The sequence below is a fragment of the Pan troglodytes genome, chromosome 1 (assembly GCF_028858775.2).
Source record: "Pan troglodytes isolate AG18354 chromosome 1, NHGRI_mPanTro3-v2.0_pri, whole genome shotgun sequence".
Taxonomy (NCBI): Eukaryota; Metazoa; Chordata; class Mammalia; order Primates; family Hominidae; genus Pan; species Pan troglodytes.
This window is the reverse complement of record NC_072398.2, coordinates 1,903,968-1,927,342: the sequence shown is the minus strand read 5'-3', so window position 1 is coordinate 1,927,342 and position 23,375 is coordinate 1,903,968. Positions and strand designations below refer to the sequence as shown.

Sequence of the window (23,375 nt, the reverse complement as noted above, 5' to 3'; positions counted from 1 at the left end):
CTTTTGAGACCTGCTAAAAGTCCTCCATGAAAAACCAAAATTGGCCTGGCGCAGTGGCTCACACCTGTAACCCAGAACTTTGGGAGGCTGAGGTGGAAAGACTGCATAAAGCCAGGAGTTCAAGACCATTCTGGACAATATAGGGAATCCCCATCTTTACAAAATATTAAAAAACAAATTATCTGGGCATGGTGGTGCATGCCTATTGTCCCAACTACTCAGGCAGTTAAGGTGGGAGGATCACTTGAGCTTAAGAGGTTGAGGCTGCAGTGAGCCAAGATGAAAAACTCCACACCAAAAGCTAATATACTTAATGGTGAATGACTAGGGGCTTTATCTGCAAGTTTGAAAACAGGACGAGAATTTCTACTTTTACCACTATTCACCACTGTACTGGAGGTATGAGCCAGAAAATTATACTAGAAAAATCAATACAATCTCCAGATTAGAAAAGAAGTGGAATAGTCTTTTATTGCCATAATGTTGTATTTTAAAAGTATAAGAAATTCATTAAAAACCTACTTGAGGCTGGGCATGGTGACTCACGCCTGTAATCCCAGCACTTTGGGAGGTCGAGGCAGGCGGATAACAAGGTCAGGAGATCGAGACCATCCTGGCTAATATGGTGAAACCCTGTCTCTACTAAAAATACAAAAAATTAGCCAGGCACAGTGGCAGGCGCCTGTAGTCCCAGCTACTTGGGAGGTTGAGGCAGGAGAATGGCGTGAACCCAGGAGGCAGAGCTTGTAGTGAGCCGAGATCCGGCCACTGCACTCCAGCCTGGGTGACAGAGTGAGACTCTGTCTCAAAAAAATAAAATAAAATAAAATAAAATAAAGTAATAAATAAATAAAAACCTACTTGAGCTAATATAGAAGTTCATCAATGCCACAAGATCAACATACAAGGTTAGATAGTACTTTTATATTATAGGAATAAACAAAATAAGAATTAAATTAAAATTTCATTAATAGTATCCTAGAAAAAAAAATTAGAAATGAACTTAACAAAATAACTGCACATACTATACACTGAAAATTATTTAAAATGCTGAAAGAAATCAAAGAGCTGAATAAACTGAGATATACTCAATATTCAAATATAACAATACTGAATATGAAGATCAAAATACCCAACAAATTTATCTACAAATTCAATGCAAATTCCAATGTAGCTTTTCTTTAATATAAATTGACAAGCTCTTCCTAAAATCCATATAAACATGTAAAGAAAATCAAACACACAAGAATTCTGAAAAATAATAACAAAATTTAGTAACTTGCACTCCTGATATAAATTCTTACTACAATGTTACAGTAATTAAACAATATAGTACTGGCATAAGGACAGATTTATGTAGACCAAAAAAAAAAAAAAAACCCACAGAATTAAAGTTCCATTAATGAACAAATTAATCTGTGGTAAAATTATTTTTTTCTGTGAAAGGTGTTGTGACAGTCATTATATTTATAATTCTTTAGTTCAATATGAACTCTGGTCCTGAGTAAGACACGAGCAGGTATTAAAGGCTTTGCCACATTTTTTACATTTGTAGGATTTTTCTCAGGTATGAATTTTCTCAGGTACATTGAGGTCTGAGCAGTGGTTAAAGGTTTTGCCACATTCTTCAGATTTGTAGCATTTCTCTCTTGTATGAATTCTCTTATGGTTTGAAAGGCTTGAACAAGATATAAAGACTTTACCACATTCTTCACATTTATAGGGCTTCTCTCCAGTATGAATTCTTTTATGTTCAGTAAGGTGTGAGCACCGGTTAAAAGCTTTGCCACATTCTTCACATTTGTAGGGTTTCTCTCCAGTATGAATTCTCTTATGTTTAGTGAGGTTTGAACACTGGTTAAAAGCTTTGCCACATTCATCACATTTGTAGGGTTTCTCTCCAGTATGAATTCTTTTATGTAGAGTTAGGTATGAGAACCAGTTAAAGGCTTTGCCACATTCTTCACATTTATGGGGTTTCTGTCCAGTGTGAATTTTCTTATGTTTGGCATGGTTTGAACTGTGGTTAAAAGCTTTGCCACATTCTTCACATTTATAGAGTTTCTCTCCAGTATGAATTATAATGTGATTAGAAAGGCTTGTGAAGGATTTAAAGACTTTTCCACATTCTTTACATTTGTAATGTTTCTCTTCATTATGAATTGTCTCATGTTCAAGAAAGCATGAGCAGTGCATAAAGGCTTTCCCACATTGTTTACACTTGTAGGATTTCTCTGCGGTGTGGATTCTCTGAAGTGGAGTTAGAACTGAGGATATGTAAAAGGAATTGTCACATTCTTTACAGTTGGAAGATATCTCTCCAGTATGTCTTATCTTATGTCTATTTAGATTTGATGATTTACTAAAGACTTTCACACATTTATTAAATTGAAAGATTTTGGTATGTGTCGTTGATAAAGATTGGTTAAGTCCATTACAACATTCTTTCTGCACCTTAGATTCACCCACACTTTCCCAATCTTTCTTTAAGTGTAAATTCTCAATGCCACAGCTTCCATATCTTCTCAGTATCACTTTTTGAAATGAATCTTTTATACCATGCTCTGGCAAGAGGTCTTGGGTGAAATGAGAAGAAACAGCTGAAAAAAATTAAAATAACATATTATCCAACTTACTGGACTTAGGTGAATATAATTTAAAAAGCTAATATATGAAATTATACCAAACACATTAGCGAGATAGCATAATAAAATACTACAGGCCCTGATTTTTTGATGAACATAATATAACAAAAGTATACTGAACAAAATGCCTTTGTGAGAACTCTAGAAACCAGATTAAAAGCCATAGACAAGGGGAAGGAAAGCTTGTTACATTTACCCACCACAACTCTTTCTTCTCCTCAATACAGCATAATGACTTCAGGAATAAACTCCCAACTCCTAGCTTCTCCTTCAATAGAGACAGTAGTGGCACATATGCCCATACTTTTGATGGAATTTCCAAAGACTAGTTTCTGTCTCCCATGACACAAAGTGCTGAAAGGAATAGTGGTAGAATAGAACCAACCTTTGAATTAAAGGTTGGTTCTGCTGAGACCAAAGGTAAATAATTGTTATAGCAGCAGAGAGGCTGCAGTACCACAGACAGACAACAGATTTAGCAAATAATTGATTAGAGAAGAAGAAAGAAAGAAGAAACAAGGGTAAACCTCTTTAACTGGAAATTAAACACAAAATTCCAGAGAACATACATCCTGAGAATAGGTTTGAGAGGCTCATGGAAACCCTAGCCCAAGTCACTTGGTATCAGATTATCCAGGACAAGGCCATTTTATAAAGATTTTGACAGGTGGCTTTTAGTGCCCAAATCTCAACCAAAGATTGCAACATATACATTAGGGTAACATGGCTCAATCAAAAAATAAATAAATAAACAAATATCCAGAAATCAACCCTAAAGAAATGGAGATGTATAAGTTACCTGAAAAATCTGAGATAACCATTTGAATAATGCCCAATGAGTAAAACAGGAAAACAGACATGAAATTAAGAAAATGAGAAACCCTGACAAATTCTCAAATGTAAAAAAAAAAAAATTAAGAAGCTCAACACATTTCAAATAGGATAAACACAAACAGACACATAACAAGATACATTATAAGCAGTTTCAAAAAATTACAGATGAGAAGAGAATCTCAAAAACAGAAAGGGAAAAGCAATATGTCATCTATAAGCATGCTTCTATGAGATTACCAGAGCATAGTTGTTTCATATACCATCATTCTAGTACTATAGAATTTTATTTTTGTGTATGTGATCACAGGGCACACAGAGAAAATAGGAAACCTGCCCTACTTGAAGAAACAAATCTCTAGAAACTGACCCTTAAAAAAGGGAGATTTTTGCATTTTTTTGACAAAGAATTTAAAGTAATCATCTTAAACATGTTCAATGACCAAAAGTAGAACACATATAGATAACTCTACAAAATCAGGTTGGGCATGGTGACAAGAGCATTATGGTTTACATAAAGTAAAATATTCTCCTTATTGTTCCTTTAAAAATAAATCCTGGCTATGTACGGAAGCTCACACCTGGAATTCCAGCATTTTGGAAGGCTGAGGTGGGAGAACTGCTTGAGACCGAGTTCAAGACCGGCTTGAGTAACACGGTGAGACTGTCTCTACAATTTTTTTTTTTTTAATTAGCCAGGCATGGTGGTATATGCCTATAGTCCCAGCTACTTAGAAGGCTGAGGTGGAAGGATCACTTGAGCTGAGGAGTTTGAAGCTACAGTGAGCTATGATCATACCGCTACACACCACCAGCCTGGATGACAGAGTGAAACCCTGTTTATAAAACAAAACAAAACAAAACAAAAAACAGAAAACCATGCATGAGGAAAATAATACATCAACAAAGAGATTTAAAAAAAAACAAAAACCTATAAAAAAGAACCCAACTAAGCTTGGTGTGGTGGCTCACGCCTGTAATCCCAGCACTTTGGGAGGTTGAGGCAGGTGAATCACGAGGTCAGGAGGTCGAGACCAGCCTGGCCAACATGGTGAAACCCCGTCTCTACTAAAAATACAAAAAATTAGCCGGGCGTAATGGCGGGTGCCTGTAATCTCAGCTACTCGGGAGGATGAGGCAGGAGAATTGCTTGAACCTGGGATGCAGAGGTTGCAGTGAGCCAAGATCACTCCACTGCACTCCAGCCTGGGCAACAGAGCAAGACTCTGCCCCCCACCAAAAAAAAAAAAAAAAAAACACAAAAACCCAACTAAAATTGTTGAGCTGGAAAATACACTGTGTTGAAAAATTAACTGAAGAGCCAAAACAGCAGACTTAATGAGGCAGAAAAAACATCAGCAAATTGAAGACATATCATTTATAAATATTGAGTTGTGGAAGCAAAATTTTAAAAATGGAAAAAAATGAAGATGGAATATTAGACTTAATAGAAACCATTCAGTAGACCAATATATCCATAAAAAGAGACTTAGAAGATATAGGGGAAAAGCGATAAGTTATTTAAAAAAAAAAAAGGGGAGGGGGGCTGAGAACTTCTAAACTTTCAATGAGATAAAACCAAAATATTACTAAGGATACTTGATCTAAAAAAAATTTACTTTCAAAAATAAGTGAAAAATAGACTTCCAAGATAAACAAAAGCTGAGAATGTTTGCTGCTACTAGTACAGTCCTACAAGAAATGATAAAAGCAGTCCATTATGTTGAACAATAAAATGATGCTGGAGAACATCATAAATTCATATGAAAATATAAAGCTGTTAAAGGTAAATATATACACAGATATAGACTTGTCCAATGTTACATAAAACCAAAAGCTCTGCAGAATGTGAAAAACAATGTAAATCTCTGTAAATCTATTAATAAATGCACAATATAAAATGATATAATTTTTGACATTAATATCAAATGGGGGGATATAAAGATAAATAGTTCTTATACTCAATTGTAGGGAAGTTATGAGATAGATTATTAGAACTTTAAGAAGTTTTATGAACTGTCCATTTGTCAAGGTGATCACAAAGAAAGTACTTATATAAGTAATGCAAAAGAAAATGAGAAAGAATCAGAGCATGTCACTGCACAGTCAACAAAACAAAAAGACAGGCAGTGAGAGAGGTGAGAAAGGAAATGAGGGACAACATATCTACAAGGAACAGAAAACAATTACAAACAAGATGGTAATAGTACTGCCATTTCCTTTAGGAATTATTTTAAATATAAATGGATTAAATTCCTTAATGAAAAGAAAATGGCTGAATAGATTAAGAACAAACAAGATTCTAAAATATGCTGTATCCAACAGACTCAACTGTAGCTCTAAAGGAGTCAAACAGGCTGAAAGTAAAGAATGAAAAAAATATGTCCCATGAAAATAGTAACCACAATTGGGTGGTGTGGCCACAATTATATCACACAAGATACATTTTAAATTAAAAACTGTCACACAAGACAAAGATTGATATAATGGTAAAATAGGCCTATTTACCAAAAATCTTTAACAGTTTTATATACACACACTCCACACACAAGCATACATATATATGTATATATAGTATATGTGTGTATGTGTGTGTGTGTGTGTGTATATATATATATGAAGCAATATTTGCTGCCACATATATGAAGTGAATATGGACAGAAATGAGCTGAGATATACACAGCAATACAATTGTAAACTTCAAGATTCCACTTTCAATAATGAATAGAAAAATGACATAGAAGATCAGTAAGAAAACAGAAAATTTAAGGATTATAGACTAATTAGACCTAACAGACATGTACAGAATTCTCCAGGAAAAACAGCAGAATACGCAATATTCTCAATTGCATATTCATTCTGTTAGGACACATAACAACTGACCAAATGTAAGAAGACTGAAATCAAACAGTGTATTTTTTTCTAACCAAATCCAAAATGTGTAGAAATTAAACACACTGTTGAACACATTCTTGCTCAAGGGTCAGATGATTGTTTTGTTAAGATATCAGTACCGGCTGGGTGCGGTGGCTCATGCCTGTAATCCCAGCACTTTGGGAGGCTGAGGCGGGTGGATCACGAGGTCAGGAGATGGAGACCATCCTGGCTAACACGGTGAAACCCCCGTCTCTACTAAAAATACAAAAAAATTAGCCAGGCGTGGTGGCGTGCGCCTGTAGTCCCAGCTACTCGGGAGACTGAGGCAGGAGAATGGCGTGAACCCAGGAGGCAGAGCTCGCAGTGAGCCAAGATCGCACCACTGCACTCCAGCCTGGGCGACAGAGCAAGACTCTGTCTCAAAAAAAAAAAAAAAAAAAAAAAAAAAAGGTATCAGTACCAACAGTGATGTACAAATTCAACGTAATCTCTATCTAAATCCCAATGGTACTTTTTTTGCAGAAATATTTTCCAAATCCTAAAATTTGTTTAGAAACTATGACTAGCCAAACACCATTTCAAAAGAAGAAAAGGATGGGTGTGGTGGCTTAAGCTTGTAATTCTAGCACTTTGGGAGGTAAACATGACAGGATCATTGAGGCCAGGAGTTTGAAGCCAGATTGGACCCTGCCTCTATTATTAAAACAAACAAACAAACAAAACAACAACAACAACAACTATAAAATAAAAAGAATAAGAAGAGGCTTTACACTTCCTGGTTTCAAACATATTACACAAAGCTATAAAAAGACAAATATGAATAAATAGATAATGAAACAGAAGAGAGAACCTAGATATAAACCCTTTTGGATACAATCAAATGATCTTCCACAAGGTTGCCATGGCCACACAATAGGGAGAGACTCTTCGACAAACCATGTTGAAAACGGAGTATCTACATGAAAAAAATTAAGTTGGACCCTTCCTTTGCATTATATGCAAACAATATTTTAAAAGGATTCAATGCTTAAAAATAAAAATATAACAAAACTCTCAGGAGAAAATATAGAGAAGATCATGACATTGGTCTTTGCACCGTTTTCTTGGATATGATGTCAAATGCATAAGCAACAAAGAACAAAAAAACTGAACTACATCAAACTTCAGAATTTCTGAACATTAAAGGAACCAATTAGTGGAATGAAAATGTCACCTTAGAAATGGGTGAAAATATTGACCTATTAGATATTTGATAGGAGTTAATGTACAGAATGTATCTCTCCTAAAACTCAGCCCCCCAAAAATAATAATTTGATTTAAAAACAGACAAAGGATTGAACTGACTTTTTTTTAAAAGATAATACTCAAATGGCCAACAGGCACTTGAAATAAAGCTGAAAATTACTAATTTGTAGAGAACTGCAAAGCAAAATCACAATGAGCTATCACCTCACATCCATCAAAATGGCCACTATTAAAAATGAACAGAGGCTGGGCACAGTGGCTCATGGCTATAATCCCAGCACTTTGGGAGGCTGAGGCGGGTGAATCACATGAGGCCAGGAGTTCGAAACTAGTCTGGCCAACATGGTGAAACCCCATCTCTGCCAAAAAATACAAAAATTAACCGGGCATGGTGGTGCATGCCTGCAATCCCAGCTACTCGGGAGGCTGAGGCACAAGAATCACTTGAACCCAGGAAGCGGAGGTTGCAGTGAGCCAAGATTGCACCACTGCATTCCTACATGGGTGACAGAGCAAGAACCTGTCTGAAAAAAAAGACCAACAGAAACTAATCTGTCAAGGATGTGGCGAAATGGAAACCTGTGTGCGCTATTGATGAAAAAATATGACACAGCCACTATTAAAAAACAGTATAGAGATTCCTCAAAAAACTAAAAATGGAATTATCATATAATCCAGCAATCCCATTTCTGAGTATATATTCAAACTCAGAACCTAGAAGATATATTGCAGCATTATTCACAAAAGCCAAAATGCAGAATCAACCATGATGTCCCAAATGATCAATAGATAAAAATAAATGTGACATATGCATAAAATTGATATTATTTAGCCTTAAAGAAGGAAATATTGTTACATTGTATGATAAGGATAAAGCTTGAGAATATTATGTTAACCGAAATAAGCCAGTACCAGTGACAGTGTATGATTCTACTTCTATATAATATCTTAAGTAGCCAACATCATATAGAAAGTTGAAGGGTGTTTGCCAAGGGCCGGAGAGAGAATAAAATGGGCAGTTCTTACTTAAGGAGTACTGAGTTTTGATTTTGCAAGATGTAAAATTTCTAGCGGTCTTTTGCATAACAATGTGACTACGTGTAACGTTACTAAAAATGTATCCTTAAAGGTGCTCAACATCACCGGTCATCAAACAACCGCAACTCGAAACCACGATGAGACATCACCTCACACCTGTTTGGATGGCAAATATCAAAAAGAAGAGAGATGTGTATTATTCAAGGGATGGACAAAAGCCCTGACTTCACTACTGCATAATCTCTCCACTTAAGAAAATTAATTTATACCCTAAATTCATACAAATAAAAAAATCTACAAAAGAGATAATGTGGCATATACATAAGACTGATATTATCAGCCTTAAAGGAGATATTGTCACATTGTATGATAAGGATAAAGCTTGAGAATATTATGTTAACTGAAATAAGCCAGTACAAGTATTGACAAAGGTGTGAAGAAAAATAAATTCCATATATTGCTGCTGTGTTGTAAATCGATAGAGCCATTAGCAAAACCAGTATGGAGGTTCTTAATTGAAAAATGAAAAAGTAAAACTACCATATAATTCATCAATCCCACTTCTGTGTAAATAACCAAAGGAAATAAAATAATTATCTCAAAAGAAAAAAAACTGTACGCTCATGTTCATTGCAGCATTTTTCACAATTGCCAAGATATGAAAACAACCTAAATGTTTGCAGACACTAAAAATAAAAGTACACACACACACTCTAGAATGTTATTCAGCCATTAAAAATAATAAAATCTTGCCATTTCAACAACATGGATGAACATGGAGGAAATTACGCCAAGTGAAATAAGCCAGGCACAGAAAGAAAAATACTGCATAATCTCTCTTATAAGGGGAATCAAAAAGGGTTGAATTCAAAGAAGCAGAGAGTACAAAGATGATTGCCAGAGGCTGGAGTTAGGGAAAATTGGGAGCTGTTGTTCAAAGAGTACAACTTTCCATTATAAGATAAATACATTTTGGGGATCTTGTGTATAGCATTATGACTGTAGTTCATAATAGCATTCTGTATGCTTAAAATTTGCTAAGATAGTTGTATCAAATCATCACATTGTACACAATACTTACACAATTTTTATTTGTGAAAAAATCCATGTTACACACATGTACATATATACATAAATGTATACACACCAACATATATATGAATAACAGTTCCAGTCATTCCAAACAAAATTATAAAATTACAGTTATTATAAACTAAGGTAGCAAGTGGAAGTTAAACATATGCTGAGCACTGCTCTAAGCTACCCAAATACACAGCATATTTAAGAAATCTAGGAAGCTGATACGGTTTGGCTGTGCCCCCACCCAAATCTCAACTTAAATTGCATCTCCCAGAATTCCCACGTGCTGTGGGAGGGACCCGGGGGAGGTAACTGAATCATGGGGGCCAGTCTTTCCCGTGCTATTCTCATGATAGTGAGTAAGTCTCACGGGATCTGATGGCTTTCTCAAGGGTTTCTGCTTTTGCTTCTTCCTCATTTTCTCTTGCTGCTGCCATGTATTCAGCCTCCCGCCAGGATTCTGAGGCCTCCCCAGCCATGTGGAAATAGTTAAGTGCAGTTAAACCTCGTTTTCTTCCCAGTCTCAGGTACGTCTTTGCTAGCAGTGTGAAAACCGACTAATACAGAAGTGAATAGATACACTAAACCACACTACACTTGAGAATTTGGGGCAGAGTTTAAATTACCAGTCTCAGTTTATACTAAAACAATAAATGTTTAATAAAAAATAACAGTTTCTTACATTTAGGGAGATGTCTAGTGTTCTTATAAAATTACTGAGTATAAATTTCTATAGAATGACATTTAAAACCTCTATAGAATGGGAAATCACAAAGCAGAAAACATGTAACATCTGTTCTGGTGTTCCTGGGATTCTGAGCCAAATCCCACTGCTCTCACACACCTTAGACATAATGCAAAAAGGGAACTTAAAAAACAGCTTAACAAACAGTTTCTCAAAAATACACAGATATTCCTGTGTCCCCAAAGCAATGGAAGAACAATCAGATCATACGGTCTGTTCCAAGCTATGAAAAAGCCTTTGGCTGTCACTGTCATCTTGAAGAAAGATCACTGAAGGGAAAGTAGAGCCCTAAAAGAATTTCAGAGCATGGGACAGAAGGTGTTCCTATGTGACAGCAAGGGAAAGAAACTCAGGCTTCGCAGAAACCATTTCCATTGGAGCAGAGCTTCTCAAACCACATTTTAAGGTCTGGCTTCCGCCTTGATCTTTGAACCTCTCATCTGTATCATCCACTTCATTTACTCCCACCTACCTGGGTGTCTGGCTACTGTCTCATGTTTCTTCACATTCCAGGGCTCATTCCTTTGCTCTAGACAGGTGATCAGGTCTGGCTTAGAGACAGCAATACCTATTTTAAAAAAAAAATTAAAAGGACCTGTTTTATTTTTTGAGAAGTAGCATGACTCTTGCTTGGATTCTCTAATTACCAACCTAGTACTGTGCTCAGTAGAGAAATAAGGAAATAGAAGATTCTAAAAATTAATCCCAAAATACTGTTTCCTGACAGAACCTTTAGAATATTTGGAAAGTATTTTAAATTTGTGAGTCCCTAGCTTCACTACCTAATACTACTGAATCAAGAATCGGTGGTGGTAACTGGACTTTTCAGGGTGTGGGCGACACTATTTTATGCTACTAAATTTCTGGAATTGCCACCACTAATCTGAGTACGCACATCACCTCAAGAAAGGAAGGTTAATGTCAAGATAAAATACCTCCAAGATTATTTTGTTCTACACCAACAAATCCCCAAGTTTTCCTTGAAAGCAGAAATCTGAAATTCATTCGTGCAAAGCAGAATTCCCAAAAATATTCTACAATGAAGGAAATAAAATCCTTAGTGTAAAATAGAAATTATGCATTGAAGCGATCCTCACCCAGGGAGACCAGGTTTCTGTAGTTTTCTAACATCACGTCCCTATACAGATTCTGCTGAGCAGGGTCCAGATAGCTCCACTCCTCCGGAGAGAATTCTATGGCCACATCCCTGAATATCAACAGTCCCTGGCAAAGAAAAAACACATACTTATCAAGTGGCCATGGGCAGAGTTCTTAATTTGATTCCAGGCACAAAGAGAGACAGAGAGAACTGGTTCTTACTTATAGAAGAGACTGAAATGATCAAATAATTGTAAACACAGAAATATTCTCTAACATAGTCTTTAATCCTGAAGAAAGAGGATGGCATAAGCTCCACATAACCAGTGTAGATATTCTACTCTTGTGAATAATACAGTATAAAATTAAGGGCATCAACACAGGCATATAGGTTTTTTCCTGCTCTATTTACATCACACAGGATAAGTTGTAAATATTTCTCATATGCAGAGGTCATGATTCATCAGAAGGTACCCCTCAAATTTTAATGCGTACACAATAAACTAGAGATCCTCTTAAAATGCAGGTTGTGAGTCAGAGGACCTCGGGTGAAGCCCGAGTCTCTGAATTTCTAAGTGAGCCATACAGTGATGCCACTCTGTCTGGGCCAAGGAAAATATTTTTTCAAACATGCAGGAAGTGGCAGAGCCTGTGTTTATTTCAGTTTATCTAACCAATAAACAAACACGAGAGCCTTCATTTTCCAAAGCAAGCTATAAGCGAGGAGAATCTAAAAAGAAAGAAGAGCTTCCTAATTAAATGTGATGGCTTATATGTATCAGTCAGTAAATCTCCCCAAGGTACTAAACAATAATGAAAAAAATACCTCTATAGTGCAAAAATCTGGCAGAGAGCACCTTAACCAAGTAAATAAAATTAAGATCAACTATAATAGGATAAATCAACATCAAAGATGTCAAGGATAAAATGACATCAAGGATCACATGACATCAAGGACACAGTATCACTGCTCTGATATTATTGACCACAAAAATAGTAAATTACAATCTGAACCTAATCATGTAGAAACATCCTTTTTTTGTTTTGTTTTTTGGAGACAGTCTTGCTCTGTCGCTCAGGCTGGAGTGCAATGGCGCAATCTCGGCTCACTGCAGCCTCTGCTTCCCAGGTTCCAGTGATTCTCCCACCTCAGCCTCCCAAATAGCTGGGATTACAGGCATGCACCACCACGCCCAGTTAACTTTTGTATTTTTAGTAGAGATGGGATTTCATCATGTTAGCCAGGCTGGTCTTGAACTCCTGACCTCAAGTGATCCGCCCGCCTCGGCCTCCCAAAGTGCTGGGATTACAGGTGTGAGCCACAGTGCCTGGCCAGAAACATCAGTTTTATGCAAAGTTCAAGCTATAGCTGTTTCCCTGGTTCTTTAATCTGCAATAGGGTATTTCAATAGTGTTTCTTTAGCATCCTAGACAGCAAATGTCTTCTAATTATTCTCTTTTCAGAACTTTAAGTTACTCCAGGCAATGAATGCCATCCTCTTTAAATGTCTCTTTTCTTACTTCTGTTCTGCATAGAGATGATGGAGCATGTGGATGAAATCTAAACGGTATGTGATCCCCTTCTTCACTGACACCCCAAGACCCAGCCCCATCCCCAGGGACAATCCTGGGGATCCACACTTTCCCATGTTGATATGTCACAGAACATCTCAATACTGCCCATCATACATTAATGGTAAGATTTGGTCATGACATATAAGAAGCCTGGAAGGAGAGAATGGAGAGAAGGTTCTGGTACACAGGAAGAAGGATTTTACAGAGCTCCTCATCAATCATAAGAAAGGAGGGGGGAAGAGGGAAGGTAGTTGGGAAGAAACACATCAGGCAGGTACATCAGAAGTACAGAAATAAAGGTTTGCAAGTTCTAAGCACATAACATCCCAGAAGAAAAGAGGACACATCCCCTGAACCCAGACACATTCACCTGAGAACCAGCCATTTCTTCCTCTTCTTCCTTCTTCTCTGGGATTCCTTCTCAGGTGAGATTATCTGGACAAATCACACCTGCATTTGAGAATATGTCTTTAAAGGTGTCAGCACAACCCTTTCACCTGCAACCAGCACACCTAGAGGCAGAAGGCCCTGCAGTGCAGAAAAGGGAATACTCCCCTATTCTTTATCACAGGAGAGGAAAAATGAGCTACCACATAAAGACCAAAAATTTCCTGCCTTCAGGTGATCTCCCCTGCCATGAACTCCAGCAATTTCTGGTACAGCAAAGGAAATATGGATCTTGGTGACCTACCCCTATCAAACCCAAGAGCAGGCCCTCTGACCTCCTTTTGGAACCCAAGTCTCGTGACTGTATCTGGGAGCCCTCAAGGTTGACTCTGATCTCACCTTAGAATCGCTGGGGGGCACTTACTTAAAACAACAATTATGCTTCCATCCAGACCACAGACAGGATCTTTGGAGACGGCATGTGTGATGGTAGTTCTCCAAACTGGCTATTTGATTCTAATTGCAAGCCTGGGCTGAGAACCACATACCTGAGTACTGTCTCTCTGGCTTCAATGTACATATAAATAATTTGGTATTCTAATTTGGTATTCCAGGCCCCATTCTAAGTAATGTGTTTCCGCAGGTGTGAAAGGGGTCTGCAAATTGGCTTCTATAACAAGTCTTCTGATACTGTTCCCCCGGACTCCTTATCAGCAGCACTCAGCTAGAGAAGGCAAATACGGCACAGAGTCCCTTGTACTCAACACCGGTATCACAACAGAAATGCTTTGGCCGGGCGCAGTGGCTTAGGCCTGTAATCCCAGCACTTTGGGAGGCCGAGGCGGGCGGATCACCTGAGGTCGGGAGTTCAAGACCAGCCTGACCAACACGGAGAAACCGTGTCTCTACTAAAAATACAAAATTAGCCGGGTGTGGTGGCGCATGCCTGTAATTCCAGCTACTGGGGAAGGCAGAGGCAGGAGAATCGCTTGAACCTGGGAGGCAGAGGTTGCAGTGAGCTGAGATCGCACCATTGCACTCTAGCCGGGGCAGCAAGAGGGAACTTGGTCTCAAAAAACAAACAAACAAACAAACAAAACCCAGAAATGCTTCTGATTGCAAGTGAAGACCACCAATCGCCATCCTGAAAAATGGCATTCTCTGCTGAGCGTTTAAAGTTTACTAAAGTCTAGAGAAGGCAGCAATGTCTGAGTAAGTCTGCACTGGGAGAACGTGGACACGGGCATTAATGACTGTTTACAGAACACATACTACGTGCTCAGAAGTGTGTTACAGAGGACAGCGCTGAAAACCTAGTAATAGGTGAGGTAATTCTAACACTCCGGGAGGTGGGTACTAAGTGTTCCATAATCCCCAGGGTTTACATGAAGGGCCCAGCTTTTCTTTTTCTGTTTCTCCATCACTGAGTTTTAGAAAGAAAATATATAGAATAAAAGCTAAATACAGACAGATGGGAGAGATACAGAAAGAAGGGGTTAAATGTAGTTGAGAGGGATTTTTCGTTGTTGTCGTGTTTGTATTTACTTTCTGGTAACTCATGGAGGAACTACTGGGTCTGCAGGATGAACAACAGGCTGCCGGGTGGGATGTCTCTAGCAGCACTGGTTTCAATGAAACACAAAGGGCCACAATTACACAGTTCTTTGTTCTCATTTACCTGCTTTTGGATTTGGGAAAATTGTCGGCACCTGCTCTGGAGAGATCACAGGAACCACCACGCAACAACTCTGATGTCTTCTAATGAATTCTGTGACGGAGATTTCAGGGTGGGATACGGCCTGGGAAGCAGGCTGATCTGGCAGAGCTGGGCCAAGAAGCAGACCCTCAGCGTCTCATCTTTACGCCTCTGGGTACTACCGGTTCTGTTTTTCCTAGGCCTGCCCAACAGACACTTGACTCCCAGAGTTTGTGTAATTTTAACCAATTTTAGCTACTTCCTCGTCTATTTTATAAGATCCAGTAACGAGCAATTTAACCAACACCCTTAGAGCTTTCTAGGACAAATATATTAGAAACTAAATATTTATTCTTGGCAAGGAAAATGCACTAGAAATAAAGATAATAACAACTCTTTTGTCCATAAATAGCCCTTCAGGTGGCAACACCAGAACTCACAAAAGAACAAGAAAAGAGAAGTGGCCCCAATGAAGCCACAATCCTCTGTATACCTCCCTTTGTGCTGACCACAGGATGCCGAATTCGACCGTTTATCCACTGGCTCTAGACTGAAAGTTCCTGGTTGGTAAGGACCCAAGACTGTGTCATCTGTTTTTGTAATGGCCATATGAAATGGAAGCAACTGGTTTATCAGTTTGAGTCTTGAGATCTCCTCCTTGTTTTTTACCCAATACCAGGAAACGGAAGCCAGTCCCATCTGGATATCAATCAAAGAGATTCCTTTTGTGAGGGGGAAAGAAGAAACATGCATGACTCATTTCTCTTCCTCTGAGATGGAAGCAGCTTTGTTTATTTGTTTATTTTTAAACGAAAAAAGCCTACAGCATCCAGTATTCCCAGGACTGACCCTGCTTAGCTTCCAAGATGAGATGAGATAGGGCATGTTGGGAGCGGTATGGCCATAGACTGGAAGCAGATTTAGACCTTCCTGTCAGCCTGACCTGAGTCTGCACTAATATTTAAAGACTCCCAGGTACCTGCGACAGGGTCCTCAGTGACCCTGGGCTTATGTCCCCATGGTGATCTAGGCAAGAGAGATTCCGGCTGATTCTGTGGGACAAAAATAGAAAACAGGCCGGCACGGTGGCTCACACCTGTAATCCCAGCACTTTGGGAGGCTGAGGCGGGCGGATCACCTGAGGTCAGGGGTTCGAAACCAGCCTGGCCAACATGGTGAAACCCTGTCTCTACTAAAATACAAAAAAATTAGCTGGGCCTGTTGGCAGGCACCTGTAATCCCAGTTACTCAGGAGGCTGAGGCAGGAGAATTGCTTTAACTCAGGAGGCGGAGGTTGCAGTGAGCTGAGATCACCCCACTGCACTCCAGCCCGGGTGACAGAGTGAGACTCCGTCTCAAAAAAAAAAAAAACACAAAAAAACCCAAAAAAACAAAACTGCCACGGTGGAGTGGCAGATTCTTAATCCAGAGGAGATATCACCTGTCCCTAATTAGCTAAATCTTGAGTAAGAGAAAGGACAACAGTGCTTCCATGTCACACTTTACAGGTGGGTGTGACTGTGACCACAGCTCTGCCTATTTTGTGGCCCTAACCTCACCCTGCCGAGGTTCTTGTTTACATTTACAGACTCTGTCACCAGGCTGTTTTTTTTTTTTTTTGAGACAGTTTCACTCTTGTTGCCCAGGCTGGAGTGAAATGGTGTGATCTCGGCTCACCACAACCTCTGCCTCCCAGGTTCAAGCGATTCTCCTGCCTCAGCCTCCCGAGTAGCTGGGATTACAGGCATGCGCTACCACCCCGGCTAATTTTGTATTTTTAGTAGAGACAGGGTTTCTCCATGTTGGTCAGGCTGGTCTTGAACTCCTGATCTCAGGTGATCCGCCCGCCTTGGCCACCAGGGTCTTTTTATACCAGGAGCTTCTCGCACAACTGTAACAGGTCGCTGGACTTGGAAAACTCAAAGGGTGCCACTCTGAAACTGGGGCTTTAAGATGTCTATGTCAGCCAGGCACAGCGGCTCATGCCTGTAATCCCAGCACTTGGGAGGCCAAGGCAAGAGGACAGCATGAAGCCAGGACCATCCAGGGCAACATAAGTGAGATCTCACCCCTACACAAAATAAAAAATAAAATTTGCAATGTGGTGTGGTGTGTCCCTTTAGTTCTCGCTGTTGAGGAAGGAGGATCACTTGAGCCCAGGAGTTTGAGGCTGCAGTAAGCTATGAATGTGCCACTGCACTCCAGCCTGAGTGAAAAGAATGAAACCGTGTCTCAAAAAATAAAATTAAGTAATTAAAAGCTTTAAGAAAGGGGAGAAGAGCAAAATTTATTCTCCTATTTTCTGGCGGGGGAATTAAGCCTCTTATTTCTAGCTGCTGTCAGTATAAAGAGCTTCTTTCATGCTTGGGGTGTACGGACACCTGCAGGGGGTGCTCCCCAGGAAGAACTGACCGGGCCTTCAATGACCTGCCACAGCCAAGTCAAGGGCCACCGTCTTGGACTCGTGGATATCTGAATTCCAGTAGGTCTGGATTCAGGCACTTGAGGGGCAGCCTGGGACAAACTGTGTATCAAAGAGGGTTTGTGGGAAAGAAAAAACAGAAAAGTGCTGTCAAGTACCCATGTTAAGTACTCAGTGCAGGGTTAGTGAAGAAGTGGTCTGTGCCTACAGATACTGGCCCAAGTGGGGCTACGCTCCGGCTCATTCCTGTGTCCATGCAGGCAGATGAGATGACGGTCATATCGTGGAGGGGCCAGGATGCTGGGGGTGGGGATAGGCCAGGAGTCTTCCAGGCACCTGTGTGGGTTTTCCATGGGAAACTCTAGAAGCAAAGGTGCTGTGATGGGATTCCTGAGGGTGAAGCCTTGTTCTGGGAGGGACATGGCCACGTCAGTGCCTAGTGGGTATGTTTACAAGTGGGTGAAAATCACGTAGTGGCAGCAGACTAAAGACGGGGTCTGTCCTCAGAACTCTTTGCTTCTAAGTCCTCAGTCCTGTCTGATCCTGAGAAGAGAGCTGGAATCCCAGGAGAATGTGCAGTGTGTGTGCAGGAGAACAGAGCCTCCCAATCCTGCGACACCCTGAGGTGCCTCCAGCCCAGGCCACTGTGATGTCTTGTCTTTTTTTTTTTTTTTCGAGACGGAGTGTTGCTCTGTCGCCCAGGCTGGAGTGCAGTGGCGTGATCTGGGCTCACTGCAAGCTCTGCCTCCCAGGTTCACGCCATTCTCCTGCCTCAGCCTCCCAAGTAACTGGGACTACAGGCGCCCGCCACCACGCCTGGCTAGTTTTTTGTATTTTTAGTAGAGACCGGGTTTCACTGTGATAGCCAGGATGGTCTCGATCTCCTGACCTCGTGATCCACCCGCCTCGGCCTCCCACAGTGCTGGGATTACAGGCTGTGATGTCTTTTTTTTCTGACACCAAATGTGTGGAGTTTGCTGAACACCAACCAATTCTCCAACACCAACAGGGTGCTGGAGCAACTCGGTTCTGACACCACCCAAAAAACAAGTTGGCACACGACCCACAGGCTCAGGACTCAGTCCCACAACGCTGCCCCCAAGGCAGGGGCCAGTCACGCGTCCCCGGGGGCCCAGCAATACTTCTGGGCTACTGCCTATAGATCAGAAACTCCCATCACCCACTCCTCAAGTTCAATAATTTGATAGAGCTATTCGCAGAACTCAGCAAAGCACTGTACTTACGTTTACCAGTTTATTGTAAAAGATACAACTCAGGAACAGTCAAACGGAAGAGCTGAATATGGCAATGGAAAGTGGTGGGGGAAGATGGAGCAGGCAAATAGCTGTGATTAATGAAATCCTTCAGCTGTGTGTTCTCCAAGAACAGCTTAATAAAAAGCAACACCCCTCTAACTTAGATGAAGCTCCTTCTTATACCTATCACAAAGCCAGGCACAGACTCTCAAATTCCCATTTTCCCCCTATAAACAGTCAGCTGAATAATTTTGTCTTCAGTTGTTAGAACAAAATACTTATTAACCAAACTGTTTAAGATTCTCTCCTTCTCCTAGGCCCATGAATTTGTCCCACCCTCTGCTTGAGCTAACATACAACTCCTATTTATGCCCCTCCTAAGAACAGGCTGATTTGGGAGTCAAACTTTCTCTAATCTAGGATCTGATTTGCCACCCTGCATCTTGTCCTCTCACTCTCACCTTTCTACTCTGGTTTGTTCCTCCAAACGAAAGAAAGCCCTCGTCTGCCTAAACTTTGAGATCCTGGAAGATATAGTTGGTGCTTTCCCTCTGTTGTAATACTCCTTTGAAGTAAGTAACTTCTTATCTAAATGTGAATTTGTTTTATTTGACAAAGTCTAGAAACAGCCCCAGAACAATAACAATTCCATCCTCAGAAAGAGCCTCCAGACTCCGACCCCAACAGCATCTGCCTGTGGATCCCAGCTCTCTAGGGCTCTATAGCTCCTCTCAGTATAAAGTGCTCCGTTCATGTTGGGGTGTGCAGGCTGGGACACCTGCAGAGGAGGCTCCCCAGTAAGAACTAACCAGGTCCTCAATGACCTTGTTTTGCAGGCTCAAGATTGGCCTTAGCTTAGAGTCACTGGGCTCCGACTTCTATTTCCCAGTCAGGGTTATTCACTTAGTTGTAAATGAGAAAATGCTCAGTGTTTGAAGAATCCAGCAAAATCACTCAAACACAGTGTTTATTTAAGAGAATAAAATTATAAGGCACTTACATTGTATACCTCAATAGAAAAAGCAAAACTCTCTATCAGTTTCAGACAATAAACACGTCACAATATTTCCGTAATTCAAATCATTCAGTAAACAATCACATATGAACATATCTAGGAGATGCCAAGTCCCATCTTGTAAAATTCAGTATTAAACTCAGACATCTAGATAACAGAGATATCAACTCCACAAGTCCTCCACCCTGCAAAAGAGAGGAACTAATATTTTGATGAATCAATGTAATTCACCAATTAATCTACTACTTTTTTTGTGGAAATGTATTCATTTCCTATAGCCATACTGGAAGAGGATTTTTCCCTATTACTTTCCCTGGTAGCATTCCCACAGCTAAGCCCTGGGATTCTGTTTAAAATCACCCCCTAAAAAAGAACAGGCCTGACAAACTTACTATACTCTAGTGAAGAAAAAGGTAAATCAGAATTTTTAACAAGTGAATATTTGACTATATATGTAATGTCTTTTCTGAAATCCACCTCTTAAACATTTTCTTACCTTTGAAACTCTACTGTTAAAACGCAATTGACAGTTAATAAAAAACTAAGGTTGAATTAAGTGAAAAAAATTTTTCAAGGTGTAAAACCCAGGAAGTGGCAATGCTGATTGGAACACAGACAAATCTGACTCAAGTGCCAAGTCAGGCCGTCCTATCACTTGGGACATTCCTCTGTTTCCATACTGCTCACTGACCACCTTCCCGCCTTGCCCAGGAGCCACCACACTGTGCCCCACTGGGTGCCCCAAGTGGCTTGACTTTGCAGATTCTTGCGCCCCCTCACTGCAGTGGGTTTTCCTTGTCCTTTGGAACAGCTTTTTCCCCCTTCACAAGTCTGAGAGAATCCAGATGTCAGAAATCATTTCTGTTTTTTCTTCTCAATATCAGCATCCAACTGGCTGACCAGCAATGGGTCTCCAAGGAACAGACGCTGGAGTTGGGTGAAGACAATCTTCATGTCCTAAGGGGTTAGCTTCGTAAATGAAGGGTAGGACCAGCTTCCTCTCAGCCCCAGGGCATCCATCTGCTCCCTTAAGAGGCTCCACCTCCATCACTGAGGCTGTCCTCTGGGAGGAAAGGAACAACGTGCTAATGTTCACTAAACATGCCTTGAGGTGGGTCACCCCAGGACAATTATGAAACCCAGGCACAGAAAAAGACTGGAGGGTGGCTGAGGACACATGACCTTGTACAATTTCCAAAGCAGAACCTCAAACCAAAGACATTCCGATAAGGTGTCTGTGCCTGGGGAAGATAAAAGAAGAGACACAAAGTTTTTTTTACAGCAGTGTGTCAGGTGATTCTTCTCTGCTCACATAAAATGTTTACAAACAGAAAACAGATGTCTAAAAAAAGTGCCATCCAATGCTCTGTGAAAAAATGATGAAAACACTGTGTGTGAAATGTACAATAAAGGACACATAGGCTGGGGGGACAGGATGGTGGATGTGAGACCGTGCTTGCTACACATTTGGAAACGCAGTGGAAAACCAGTCCCCCTCTGGAGTGTTTAAAATAATTAACTAGCAATCAATTAGACTGAAGTAGCACTAGGACCATCGGTTCCTAAGGAAAAAAATCTAACAGAAATACATGTCTTGTAAATTACTACCTTAGGAAGAAACGATATTCAGCCTGAACCAACCACAAACCTCCAGTTAACCTCTCATTAAATAACCAGGAAATTTCCACCTGGACAGTCCACATAGGGCGACTCCACAACTGTAACTGTAACCGAGTTCTGAATTTGGTTCGCTTCCTTATGCCCCTTACAAAAGCCTTTGCTCCAAGCACCCACAAACCATGACTGGGCGCTCTGCATTGATGAACAGCTCTTTGCTCAAATAATCTCTTTAACGTTTAAACCTTGACTCCCTTCTCACTTTCACCAGGAGAAAGGAGGGCCTGGGACCCCACAGCCCACAGCTCCTCCCACGCAGTGGCTCCTCCTGGGTCGGGGCTCTCCCCCAGGCCCCTGCCGTCGCCACCGCACAGCTGCCAGCGAGGGGACGGGCCGGGCGGAAGTCGAGCACAGAAGCGGACCGGACGCCGGGTGAGGCTGGCGGCCCAGCCCACATCCTGAGGCCAGGGGAAGCTGAGGGCCGGGCGGGTCCAGCGGGGTCTCGGGTCTGCAGACTCCGGAGGGAGCCGTGGGGAGGCCTGGGGCCGCCACAGCCAGTTCCAGCCCGTTTCCATCAGCCCCCTGCCCACCTCGGGACCCCGCCCACATACTCACCATTTCCCAGCTTCCCGGGTGTCCAGGCTTCTTAGCTATGGATCTCCTGATACCTGCAGGTCAGAGGGCAAGAGGCTGTGGCGGCCACCTGAGCTTCCCCGAGCAGAGCACGCCGAGCACAGAAGACGACCCAGCTGAGGCTGGCAAGAGAGACGAAGGCCCCGCCAGATCCCGGAAGCCGCGCCCTTCTGTCCGGCTGCACGCCTGATTGGACGGTTCCTACGTCAGCGCCCCTGATTGGATAGGGCTCCAGGCCCCGCCCCCTCAGTCCCTGAGTGACGGAGGATGTGATCGGACGCTGGGCTGAGGGCGACAAAGTGACAGGTTCTTGGCTGCAGCCTTTTCATGCAGGGCTTCCTGCTTGCGCTGGGCCTGGCCCAGCCCAGGGGGCATTTTCATTTAACCTTTTGTATAAGGTTATATCCATTTATAAATAATATATATATGTTATTCACAAATGAAAATAATATAATGGCAATGATTTTAACATTTCAGATTTTATGACCTTTCTGGCCTCTGGTAGTTTGATCAGGCAGCCTGAAATTTCAAAAAGGAGGCAATCCTTTAAGAAATAAAATGTAAGCCACGTGTGAATTTTAAATTTCCTAGTAGCCACCTTTTAAACATTAAAAGTAACAGGTGAAACTGATTGTAATAATTTATTTAACCCAATATATTCAAAATATTATCATTTCAATGTATGATCAATATCTCAATATTCATCAATATATTAATGAACTATATAATTTTCGGTAGTCAATCTGTGAAATTCACTCTGTATTTCACCTTCCCAGCACGTCTCGGTTCAGCCACATTCCAGGCCCTCAGTACGCACACATGGCCAGTGGCTGTCACACTGACGTGCAGCTCTGAGGGAGGTGAAGGGTCTGAACCCTCATTTCCTTCCAGCAGTGAAAGATCGGTGCCTCCTTATCAACATCTCTCCCCAGGCCAAAGGCTGAAGGGACAGGGCCCTAGAGAGAGCAAGGGCTGCAAAAAGAGAGTGTCCACAGGTAGACCATTGCTGCCCCGCCTGCTGTCCATCTTCCTCCCAAAAATCAGACAGTCAAAAAAAGAACAATGGAGCCCCCAGGAGGACCTAATCCCCAGTCTTCAGGTCTTCCACAGCTTTGACTTCCAAAGTTTAGATATACAGAAAATAGATTAAACAAACTTCTGATATTGGTATTTGGCCTTGGCGCTAATAAACAGGCTATTGGTTGTCTTTTTCCT

The 23,375-nt window shown here is 41.0% G+C and overlaps 1 protein-coding gene across 5 annotated transcripts; it reads right to left on the bottom strand.

Annotated features, from left to right (window-relative positions):
- Positions 1 to 445: 445 nt before the first annotated feature.
- LOC101056983 (zinc finger protein 682) lies at positions 446 to 22,352 on the bottom strand. Of its 5 annotated transcripts, XM_016942170.4 has the most exons (6): positions 22,143 to 22,352; positions 15,200 to 15,346; positions 13,505 to 13,584; positions 11,559 to 11,685; positions 10,934 to 11,029; positions 446 to 2,600 (listed from the first exon to the last, which is right to left on the bottom strand). In XM_016942170.4, the coding sequence occupies exons 3-6, from the start codon at positions 13,517 to 13,519 to the stop codon at positions 1,564 to 1,566; spliced, it is 1,275 nt and encodes a 424-aa protein (XP_016797659.1). In that variant the 5' UTR covers positions 13,520 to 13,584; positions 15,200 to 15,346; positions 22,143 to 22,352; the 3' UTR covers positions 446 to 1,563. The 5 variants fall into 5 exon arrangements, with proteins under 5 accessions (XP_016797659.1, XP_009440097.1, XP_009440099.1 ...); XM_009441822.5 differs by lacking the exon at positions 15,200 to 15,346; XM_009441824.5 differs by lacking the exon at positions 15,200 to 15,346 and having other exon boundaries at positions 13,505 to 13,569; positions 22,143 to 22,336.
- Positions 22,353 to 23,375: the final 1,023 nt, after the last annotated feature.